This window comes from Carcharhinus amblyrhynchos, chromosome 8 (genome assembly GCF_965287045.1).
Source record: "Carcharhinus amblyrhynchos chromosome 8, sCarAmb.v2.hapA, whole genome shotgun sequence".
NCBI classification, from domain to species: Eukaryota; Metazoa; Chordata; class Chondrichthyes; order Carcharhiniformes; family Carcharhinidae; genus Carcharhinus; species Carcharhinus amblyrhynchos.
In genome coordinates this window covers 36,976,167-36,988,416 of record NC_137331.1, presented here as the reverse complement: position 1 = coordinate 36,988,416, position 12,250 = coordinate 36,976,167, and the positions used below count along the sequence as shown (strand labels likewise).

At 44.3% G+C, this 12,250-nt stretch overlaps 1 protein-coding gene across 2 annotated transcripts in view; it reads left to right on the top strand.

Moving 5' to 3' along the window:
- The window catches only part of nfatc1 (nuclear factor of activated T cells 1), a 292,641-nt gene extending 280,652 nt beyond the window's left edge, over positions 1-11,989 (top strand). For both annotated transcript variants that reach the window (XM_080193896.1, XM_080193895.1), the window contains exon 10: positions 9,598-11,989. In XM_080193896.1, coding sequence (XP_080050022.1) covers positions 9,598-9,653 — 56 coding nt within the window. In that variant the 3' untranslated portion in view covers positions 9,654-11,989. The remainder of the gene's footprint in view (positions 1-9,597) is intronic.
- The last annotated feature ends 261 nt before the right edge of the window (positions 11,990-12,250 follow it).

The window sequence follows — 12,250 nt, the reverse complement described above, 5'->3', positions numbered from 1 at the left end:
AAGCATCGAAAATCTATGCCGTTACTTCTCTGGAGTTGAATTACACTGGGTCAGGTGTAGACAATAGAATCCCTACACTGCAGGGTGACACTGCTGTCTTACAGTGCCAGGGGCTGGGTTTGATTCCTGGCTTGGGTCACTGTCTGTGTGGAATCTGCACGTTCTCCCCATGTCTGTGTGGGTTTCCTCCAGGTGCTCCGGTTTCCTCCCACATTCTGAAAGACGTGCTGGTTAGGTGCATTGGCCGAGCCAAATTCTCCTTCAGAGTACCTGAACAGGTGCCGGAGTGTGGTGACTAGCTGATTTTCACAGTAACTTAATTGCAGTGTTAATGTAAGCCTCACTTGTGACTAATAAATTAACTTTAACTTTACTTTAGAAGGAGGCCATTTGGCCCATTGAATCTTCACTGACTCTCCAACAGAGCATCCCACCCAGGCCCTCTCCCCCAACATAACCCTGCATCTTTGCCATGGCTAATCAATTTAACCTACATGTCTTTGGACAATAAGGGGCAATTTAGCACGGCCAATCCACCTGACCTGCCCATCTTTGGACTGTGGGAAGAAGCTGGAGCACCCGGAGGAAACCCACGCAGATAATGTTCAAATGCTCAAACTCCACAGGCCGGAATCGAACCTGGCACAGTGAGGCAGCAGGACTAACCACAGTGTCACCGCTCCATCCTTATGGGAAGCTTTTGTAATGGAGTTGCATTACTGATTATCTATCATTATGAATACTTTAAGATAGTGTCTAAAAATTAGATCCAGAGATTTTAGGAGTGAATTTTAGAAACACTTCTACATGCCTTGGATAGTACAGTCATCATAGTCTCAGTTAACTTTAGGCTGCTCTCCCCTTTGAAGGGGGAGAGCTGACTGATGGTGATTTAACCTGAGAGTCACCACATCTTAGGGCGAGGGGTAAGGTTGAGAAGGTGGGCCCTTCATGAATAACCTCAGCTAGTATGGGAAGTGAGCCCACGCTATTAGCATCGCTCCATCCAATCAACTGAGGCAACGAAGGGTAGTCGAAGATCAGAACCCTCATAAGCAATGATTGATGCTGGGTCAATTGTTAATTTTAAATCTGAGGTCAGTAAATGTTTGTTACCCAGATGTGTTGAGCAATTTGGGGAAAATGTAAATATGTGGAGTTCGGTTACAGATTCACCATGACGTTGTTGAGTAGTGCAGAAGTGGTTCAAGGGGCTAAATGGCCTCCACCTGTTTCTGTGCTCCTTGGCCTCGTGTGACCAGGTGGTCTGCCAAATGTCCTCAATGACTGACCCAAGCCACATTAGTGGCTGAGTAACATCATGTGCTGTGAGTGTAAGCCAGTGTGGGTCATCTCAAGGAGGGATGCAATCTTCACCCAAAAGGAGAGTGAAAACTTGGAACTTTCTCCCACAAACAAAGCTGTTGAGTCTGGAGTCAGTTGAAAATTTTGGAACAGATTGATGGCTTTTGTTAGCCACGGCTATTAAAGTAAGAAGTCTCACAACAACGGATTAAATTCCAACAGGTTTATCTGGAATCACAAGCTTTCGGAGCGCTTGACGAAGGAGCAGTACTCGGAAAGCTCATGATTCCAGATAAACCTGTTGGACTTTAATCTGGTGCTGTGAGACTTCTTACTGTGCCCACCCCAGTCCAAACACCGGCATCTCCACATCAAGGCTGTTAAAAGTTACAGACCAGAGAGGGTAAATGGATATACGATATAAGTGGCCACGCTTTAATTGAATAACGGGGCAGGTTTGAGGGACTGAATGGCCACCTTTTCGTGCTATCTTCCCAGAAGGAACAATGCTGAGAGGGGAAAGCTAATCGGCATAATGCAGTTAACCAACATGGGTAATTTTTGAAGCATTCCATTATGTGAAGTGCTTTGACATATTCCATCACTTTTTAATGGCACGATCAAAGTATTTCAAAATATTTTGGCACAATGAATTGCTTTTTGATACGAAAACGTCTTTCTCAAAGGATGCATTGTTAAGTTTTGGAAAGGTATTAATTTAGCAACCAAAGAGCAAGGGGAAACAGTATGGTTCGCACTCAATTCCAGCTTTCCCAGCGTTCTAATGAATGTCAAACACAACAGTACTTGCTGTGATTAAAAAACAATAATAATTTTGATTAAATTGCAGCTTTCAATTATGCATGATATTGGCAGCCAAATGCTTCTACACTGATTTGTTCACAACCATTAAAAGTTTTCAGCCAATCTAGTCCCTTTGTAGATTTTTTGACGCTAATATCTTTCCTTTATAATAAATCATCTTATCCCAAAATGACTTATTTTGTACACTAAGGATTGTTGTGTCTTTTATTTAATGTTTGGATGTAATGGGCAAGCAACTGGAAGTGGAAAATTTGCTTTTATCAGAATGTGATTTTTTTTGCTAGATCCCAAATTACACAATTAATTCAATTAAAATACCTGAAAAGATCAAAGGTAATTGCATTAAAATGTTAAAACAAGGGTTAGTTCAGAGAGATTGCATGCATCAAGTTGGTGAGGGATTCTAAATTCAGTGCAGGGAATGGCCAAATAGACTTTGGAATACAAACAATGGTCACCAAAATCTTGCTGCTGTCCAGGATCTTAAAGTCCTACCAATGACCATCCCCGCCATGGGTTTCCCAGCAGCAAGGGGTGCGTACAGTGGGAAACCCCATTGACGATGGTAGGACCATAAAATCCCATTACCGGCGAGCAATGCACCGCCTCCCTCTGCTGTGAAACATGCCACGGAGAGGGAGAAAAATCCTGCCCAGCATGTTTTCATACCTGGACTTGGTCCTAATTGTGACAGAGCAGTTGACACAAGTTAAACTTCTCCTGAGACAGAACAAAAAAGTCGGTAATCAGTAGAGAAACAGAAACAGAAGTGTGGAGAGAAAGAGGGAGCTTTGGAGATTAAATCACAGAATTCCTACAGTGCAGAAGGAGGCCATTCAGTCCATCGAGTCTGCACCAACGGCAAGTCCACATCCAGGCCCTATCCCTGTAACCCCATGCATTTACCCTGCTAATCCTCCTGACATCAGGGTCAATTAATCATGGCCAATCAACCTAATCCACATATCTTTGGACTGTGGGAGGAAACTGGAGCACCCGAAGGAAACCCACGCAGACACAGGGAGAACGTAAAACTCCACACAGACACCAAAGACTGGAATCGAACTGGGGCACCTGGCGCTGTGAAGCAGCAATGCTGACCACTGTGCTGCCCATTGTTTGAAAGAGGCAGGCAGCAGGAAAATAGAGAATGAGGGGGCACATCGGCACAGTAGTTAGCACTGTTGCCTCACAGCGCCAGGGACCCGGTTTCAATTCCAACCTCAGGTCACAATCTGTGCAGAGTTTGCACATTCTCCCCATGTCTGCGAGGGTTTCCTCTGAGTTCTCCGGTTTCCTCCCACAGTCCAAAGATATGCAGGTTAGATGGATTGCCCATGATAAATTCATGTCCAAAGATGTGTAGGTTAGATGAATTAGTCATGCATGGGGCTACGGGAATAGGGCAGGGGAGAATTGCTGGGTAAGATACTCTGTCAGAGAGTCAGTGAAGACATAAGAACATAAGAAATAGGAGCAGGAGTAGGCCATCTAGCCCTTCGAGCCTGCCCCGCCATTCAATAAGATCATGGCTGATCTGTCGCTGCTCAGTTCCACTTTCCCGCCCTCTCCCCATAACCCTTAATCCCCTCTCTTATCAAAAACCCATCAACCTGCGTCTTAAAAATATTTAGCGAGGCAGCCTCCACCACTTCAACGGGCAGAGAATTCCAGAGATTCACCACCCTTTGAGTGAAGAAGTTCCTCCTCAACTCCGTTCTAAACCGCCCCCCTTTTATCTTGAGGCTGTGCCCCCTAGTCCTACTGTCTTTTTTGAGCGGGAAGAGTCTCTCCACCTCTATCCTATCCATCCCATTCATCATCTTATACGTCTCAATGAGATCTCCCCTCATTCTTCTAAACTCTAACGAGTACAAGCCCAGTTTATTCAGCCTCTCCTCATAGCTCAACCCCCTCAACTCCGGTATCAGCCTAGTAAACCTCCTCTGCACTCCCTCCAAGGCCAAAATATCTTTGAGCAGGTGCGGCGCCCAAAACTGCACGCAGTACTCCAGCTGCGGCCTCACCAATGCCCTATACAGCTGCAGCAAGACCTCCCTACTCTTATATTCAATCCCCCTCGCTATGAAGGCCAGCATCCCATTTGCGTTCCTGACCACCTGCTGCACCTGCAAGCTGGGTTTTTGCGACTCGTGCACAAGGACCCCGAGGTCCCTCTGCACCGTCGCATGCTGCAGTTTTTCGCCACGTAAGTAATAGTCCTTCCTACCATTCTTCCTACCAAAGTGGACCACCTCACACTTGCCAACATTAAATTCCATTTGCCAGTTCCTGGCCCATTCGCCCAGCCTATCTAGATCCTTCTGCAGACTCTCCACACCCTCCGCACAATTTGCCGTTCCACCAATCTTGGTGTCATCAGCAAATTTCGACACCCTACACTCGGTTCCCTCCTCCAGATCATCTATATAAATGGTAAAAAGACTTGATAGGCCAAATGGCCTCTTCTGCACTGCAGGATTCTATGATTCTATGAAAAAGATTTAGGGATAAGCAACCAAGGATGTAAACCATTCTCAGAATTTTTAAAAATTCATTCATAGGATATGGATATAGCTGGCTAGGTCTAGATTTATTGCCCATCCCTGAAGGCATTTAAGAGTCAACCACATTGCTGTGGATCTGGAGGCATATGTAGGCCAGACTGGATAAGGATGACAGATTTCCTTCCCTAAAGGACATTAGTGAACCAAATGGGTGGAATGACATGGTATGAAACTTCTACAGAAGGTCAACATTCCATAACTGCAAGGCCTCATTGTGTCTCCAGGGTCAATCTTGGGTAATATATAAATTGGGAAGACCTTCACTCCATCATTATTATCAGATTGTCTCATGTAGATAAGACTGCAGGAAGGGAATATTGCAAGTAAATGTTATATACTGTTAGAAGCCATACTGTCTCTACCTTTCAGCACTTAACAAAGCTACTATTATTCAGAGCAGCAGGCAGGGGAGATGAATGGCTGCAGGTTAGGGTTAAAATTAAGGGATTGATATCCATTACAGTCCTGGTTAATGACCTCTTTGAAAAATCTCCAGAGGCAGAATCCACATAACTTAAATCAGCCACTCAAATTCTGATAGGATGGATGTATGCATGATATTATCAGAGATTTTGACATTTGGACAGATTTGGAAGACATTGCTCTGTAATCATATCCAAGGACTCAAATGATATTCACCTGTTGAATGTTGTACAATTTCTCCATCCACAGAGGGGAAACCAAGCTGCATGATTATTAGAAGGGCAGTCTTGGAGGCAGAGGAAAAAGAAGGAATAGCAATGCGCAGTCCAGGAAACTGGCTGTCTCAGTGATTGATTGACAGGATGTTTACTTAACTCTTAACTGTGGCAATGTGTGAAGAATCCTATAGTCACTGGCTCCAGGAACAACTGATTGCCTAATCAACAATATCTCTAAAGTCATTTGTGCCCACTACTACTCAGCCTGTTACGTCAATAAGTTCCTGATCATAAAATCCCAACAGTGCAGAAAGAGGCCATTCAGCCCACTGAGTCTGCACTGACTACAATCCCACCCAGGCCCTATTCCCGTAACCCTACACATCTACCCTGCTAATCCCTCTAGTGTCAATTTAGCATGACTAATCAACCTAACCCGCACATCTTTAGACTGCGAGAGGAAACAAGATCATCCAGAGGAAACCCACATAGACACACAAATTCCACACAGACAGTGACCTGAGGCCAGAATTGAACCCGGTCCCTCGCGCTGTGAGGCAGCAGTGCTAAACACTGTGCCATCATGCCGTCCCAAGGAAATGAGTCCCCGTTGCAACAGCCCACATTAACTGCAAGTTGTTTATTTGCCTGATATCATTTGCTGTTTGGATGTATAACACTGGAGGTGGAGGCTGTGGCACAGTGGTATTGTCAATCAGCTTGCAATCCAGAGACCCAGGGTCGTGCTCAAATCCCACCACAGCAGACGGTGACATTTGAACTCAGTGATAATCCAGAATTAAGAATCTAATGATGACCATAAACCATTGCTGATCCATTTGAATCTTCAGGGAAGGAAATTTCCCATCCTTGCCTTGTCTGGCCTACACATAGCTCCAGATCCATAGCAATGTGGTTGGCTGTTACCTGCCCCCTGAAATGGACTAGCAAGTCCCTCAGTTCAAGGGCAGTTTGGGATGGGCAACAAATGCTGGCCAGCCAGCAATACCCACATCTCATGAGAGAATAAATAAAAAACATGTGACAGCTTCCCTAGTCTTCTACTCATGTTCTGTGCTGCCTCTGTAGGAAGTGTATTTGTTTGATTTGATTTATTATTGTCACATGCATTAGTATACAGTGAAAAGAGTTGTTTCTTGCATGCTTTGCAGACAGAGCACGCCGCTCATAGAGAAGGAAAAGACAGAGAGCAGAATGTAGTGTTACAGGTATAACTAGAGTGTGGAGCAAGATCAATTTAGTGCGAGGTAGATCCATTCAAAATTCTGATGGCAGCAGGGAAGAAGCTGTTCTTGAGTTGGTTGGTACATGATCTCAGACTTTTGTATCTTTTTCATGATGGAAGAAGATGGAAGGGAGTATGCCCGGGATGAATGGAGTCCTTGATTATGCTAACTTTTTTGAGGTGGTGGAAAGTGTAGATGGAGTCAACAGGTGGGAGGCTGGTTTGTGTGATGGACTGGGCTTCATTTACGACCCTTTGTAGTTTCTTGTGGTCTTGGACAGTGCAAGAATCATACCAAGCTGTGATACCAATGCTTTCTATGGTGCATCTGTAAAAGTTGGTGAGAATCGTAGCTTACATGCCAAATTTCCTTAGTCTTCTCAGAAAGTAGCCTTTCTTAACTACAGGATAGAAGTATTGTTACAGAGTTTAAAAGAGCTGGCATGAAGTTTTAGAAGCATAGAACGAGAGTAGAAGATAGAATTCAAATGTATGCTGGGCACAGCTTGCAAGAAGTCGCCATTTTGAGAGAATGAAGTGGATTGCAGTGGCGGCCTGCTATTCTGCAGTGGGAACATTGTGAACATAAGAACATAAGAAATAGGAGCAGGAGTAGTCCATCTAGCCCTTCGAGCCTGCCCCGCCATTCAATAAGATCATGGCTGATCTGAAGTGGCTCAGTTCCACTTTCCTGCTTTCTCCCCATAACCCTTAATTCCCTTGCCTACCAAAAACCTATCTTAAATATATTTAGTGAGGTAGCCTCCACCACTTCAACAGCAGAGAATTCCAGAGATTCACCACCCTTTGAGTGAAGAAGTTCCTCAACTCTGTTCTAAACTGCTCCCCCCTTATCTTGAGGCTGTGCCCTCTAGTCCTGCTATCCTTTCTGAGCGGGAAGAATGTCTCTACCTCTACCCTATCCATTCCCCTTCATTATCTTATACGTCTCTATAAGATCCCCCCTCATTCTTCTAAATTCCAACGAGTCCAGACCCAGTCTATTCAGCCTCTCTTCACAGTCCAACCCCCTCATCTCCGGTGTCAGCCTAGTGAACCTCCTCTGCACTCCCTCCAAGGCCAAAATATCCTTGCGCAATTGCGGCAACCAAAATTGCACACAGTACTCCAGCTGCGGCCTCACCAGTGCCTTGTACAGTTGCAGCAAGACCTCCCAGCTTTTATATTCTATCCCCCTCGCTATAAAGGCCAGCATCCCTTTCGCCTTCTGGATCACCTGCTGCACCTGCAGACTGGGTTTTTGCGACTCATGCACAAGGACCCTCAGGTCCCTCTGCACCGTAGCATGCTGCAGCTTTTCGCCCTTTAAATAGTAATCCCTCCTACTATTATTCCTGCCAAAGTGGATAACCTCACACTTGCTAACATTGTACTCCATCTGCCAGGTCCTCACCCACTCGCTCAGCCTATCTAGATCCCTCTGCAGACTTTCCACACCCTCTGCACAATTTGCTTTTCCACTCATCTTTGTGTCATCAGCAAATTTCGACACCCTACACTCAGCCCCCTCCTCCAGATCATCTATATAAATAGTAAATAGCTGAGGCCCCAGCACCGATCCCTGCGGTACTGCACTAGTCACCAACTGCCAATCAGAATAGCACCCATTGATACCAACTCTCTGCCTCCTATTAGACAGCCAGATCATGAGGTAATCCTGCTGTCACTGGCAGTCCTTTCCTCCATGCGCAGACTGGCAGCTCCTTTTCACTGCCTGCCACTCTTCAGTCCTGGTTTGGTTGGGGGATTAAGGATTTACCTGTCTCTGGGATGCCTCTTTGCCCATGCCACAGATGCACCTTGGAGATGAACACAAACTGAATGGGGGGAGCCCTTTGAACCGATTCAGTAGCGGGAAGCCCATTGTCACGGTCCCCCTCTCCCTTACTTTAACTTAGCGTTTGGTCTCTCCGCACCAGAACAGAAAACCTCCTATAAATTGCCATCCTTACCTAGTCGGGCATTATTGTGACTCCAGACTCACAGCAATATGTTTGACGCTTCACTGCTCTCTGAACTGGACTAGCGCAATGCTCAGTTCAAGGTCAATAAGGGATGGGTCACAAATACAAGCCTTGTCAGTGATGCAGACATCCCACGAAAGAAAAAAGAAAAATAATAAATTATTTAAGTATCAAGATAACACTCAAACATCTGTTAGTTCATTTATTGCTCTGTTGGACATGCGCACAAGCAGTGTGCACATCTGAGTTAATCCATGTGAGTGGCACAGTGGTTAGCACCGTTGCCTCATAGCGCCAGAGACCTGGGTTTGATTACCAGCTTGGGTCACTTGCTGCGTGAAGTCTGCACGTTCTCCCTAGGTCTGCATGGGTTTCCTCTGGGCGATCTGATTTCCTCCCACAGTCTGAAAGACATGCTGGTTAGGTGCATTGGTCATGCAAAATTCTCCCTCAGTGTGCCCAAACAGGCGTCAGAGTGTAGTAATTAGGGGATTTTCATGGTAACTTTATTGCAGCATTAATGTAAGGCTTGTTACACTAACGAACAAACATTTTAACTACTGAGTCACTCAGTAGAGAGGGTTTTGTTGTCGGAATTGCTTGGAAGCAGGATCTGTGGTGAGAATTGGACCAAATGACACTTGTAGCTGTGTGTGTGTGTGTGTGTGTGTGTTGATTGGGGGGGAGGGGTGTTGGCAAGAAATCAGATGAAGTTTTTTTTTTAAAAGTTAATTCAATAGTCACAAGTAAGGCTTACATTGACACTGCAATGAAGTTACGCTGAAATTCCCCTAATTGCCACAGCCTGGCACCTGTTCGGGTCAGCACAGCTAACCTGCACATCTTTGCACTGTGGGAGGAAACCCATGCAGACACGAGGAGAATGTGCAAACTCTGCACACATAGTGACCCAAGCTGGGAATCAAACCCAGGTCCCCGGCACTGTGAAACAGCAGTGCTAACCACTGTGTCACCATGCCATCCCGTGATGGACTCTTTGTGATAACCTCTCTTTGCTTTTTCCTCAGTAAATGAAATCATACGAAATGACCTCTCAAGTGCCTCTGTTCATGGACATTCATAGTTAAAAACCCAAGACCAGGGAAAGGGAAGAGATGGTCCCCGTGTCATTGTGATGATGCTGATCATGTGAAGATCTCCAGCTACTCTGCCTCAAAGGAAAATGGTCGGATGCCAGCAAGCAGCGAGCGTTATTTCTCTCCTACCAGAAATAATTCACTTCAGGTTAATGGGACAAAACTGACTTTTTTTTTGTAATAACTCAAGTGGCGGTCGGTGTCGAAGCAACACCCCCAGTGAACAGCTGTTTGGATGAATTCCCAGTTTCAGCAAGAACTGTCTTCCCTGATCATTCCAACAAAACTCATGTTAAAACATTTAAATAATTCCAAAGAATCGATACCATGGTGAAAAAATACATAAAATTCGATGTTCTAAAGTATGCAAATATAAGTGCCTTATGTTTACTTTTTGTTACGAGAGAAAGTTCTTTGTATTGTACTTCTATTAATAGAATCACAATTATAGAAACAAATATTAAAACTTGTTCTTTGTAGGGATATTTTGTTAGCAAGAAAGCAGGAGATTAATGTGAATTAGTAGGCATATTACAACAGGTGAGTTCACTAAGGATGTCATGCTAAGCTGTTAAGTGGAAAGAGGGTATCTGACAATATGTGTAACTGTACTACTGTCCATTGCATTTCAATTCAAAGCAACTCTTTAATCCGTTCCGTGACTCCACTAAATCACTCCAAAGAAATTTCTTGGTTTCAGCAGCTCAATTCATGGGCCGGGACTTAGATGTAATGTCATCTTTCCATATCATTTGAAGTGAATTAAACCTCGCAAGACACCCCAGAAGTTGCCAGAGACTCTGGAGATGGCCTTACAGAAATACTGACCAAATGCCTCCAGAGATCCGGCTGCGCAGACCATAGTAAGATGCCACTGCATGCTACGTTGGATGAAAGAAGTTACTTTTTAAAACGTATCAAAAAAAAGTGACTAAATATTTAGAGTTTGTGTGCGGAATTGTTGGCTTGCTGCTCTCCTCTGTACATTTCCACAAATATGTTGAAACCTGCCATCTCTCACTGATTGTATTTTGTGTTTTATATGCTAGAAACTCAAGGGGGCGGTTGTACAATTGTCACTTTTGCAATGCAAGTTAGGAAATACTTCACAACAAAGGTAATTTGAGACTCTATGCGCACAAATGTTGAAAAGGGAAGAGCAGAATGGGTACAGTTTCTCGTCATTGGTGCAGGTGATTCCCTTTTGCTCCCTCCTCAACAATTGCAGTAACCATTCGCAGAACACTCGATGCACAATCAGGATCTCAGTCCATGCTACTGCACATTAGCATCCGGTTACCAGTTTGTTTAATACTATGGGGTTTCTGGACTAGCTAGAATAGTAGATACTTTCTCTCTTAAACTTACAAGATAGACCATGCAGACTAGAAGTGCATTTCCTTATCTTTTGCAGTTGTGTCAGCACTTTAGAAAGTACAGTTACAAGACAGTACAAAGGAATCTGCCTCAGCAGGTAGTTTTAATTTTATTTTTTAAAAGAATCTCAAGTCAGACTTAGATTTCTTGGCTCACTATGCTGTAAAAAGAATTTTTAAACATTATCGTAATGGCAAGCAACTGCTACTGGACTATTGCATTAATGGTATGTTAGATAATGTGCTCTAGATAATAGTTGATCATAGCTTTGGTAGCTAAAATAAAATATCAGACCATATAGCTTAACTAAGATTAAATAATTGCTCTTTTAGGTTATGTTTTCATTATAGATTGAGTCTGATTTCATACAGTAACTATGTTAATTATTTCCTGTTTGAGTGCCTTAACCAGTAGTGCCCTCTCTAGGTTTTGCCCAGGAATTACATGGTTGCATTTCAAAGTTCCTGGATGGTGTTCACAGTATCAAAAGACAAATGTGAGGTGCCCAGTCCAATCAGAAAAAAATGAAAATGGATTCATTGCCTTGCTTATTATGCCTTAATTTGGTCTCTTGCCTCAAAAGGCACCCTGGTAGGTTACTGTGATGAGTTTGTGGCAAGACAAACTCCCTGAAGAGTTACTAACGGGGCAAACTCCAAACTCTCCTCAACCTTCCAGGGGAAGATTCTGCTTCTCAGCTTTGGGGAATGCAACCTCTCCTGCCTACAAATAACAGAGATTGCCCCTTAAGTTGTTGGGTCATTTAATACCTCTTATTCTTACCCCGATACCTCTGATCCATTGTTAACCTGCTGCACCCTTATTGTTACCCACTGCCTAAATACCAGTTAGTGCCACACGCTCCAGGTAGACTCTTTTTAGGATCACAATCGTCTGTTATTCAAATTGAGGCTTTTGGCAAATCAATAGTTAATTGAGGTTAGCTTTGAGAAGTGCCCCTTGTAAATGGTGGCACTTGGGTGGGAGGGTGGGGAAGAACTGGCTCACTGGTTAGCGCTGCTGCCTCACAGCACCAGGACCTGGGTTCAATTCCCAGCGAGGGTCACTGCCTGTGTGGAGTTTGCACATTCTCTCCCTGTCTGTGTGGGTTTCCTCCCACAGTCGGAAAGACGTGCTGGTTAGATACATTGGCCATGCTAAATTCTCCTTCAGTGTATCTGAACAAGCGCCAGAGTGTGGCGACTAG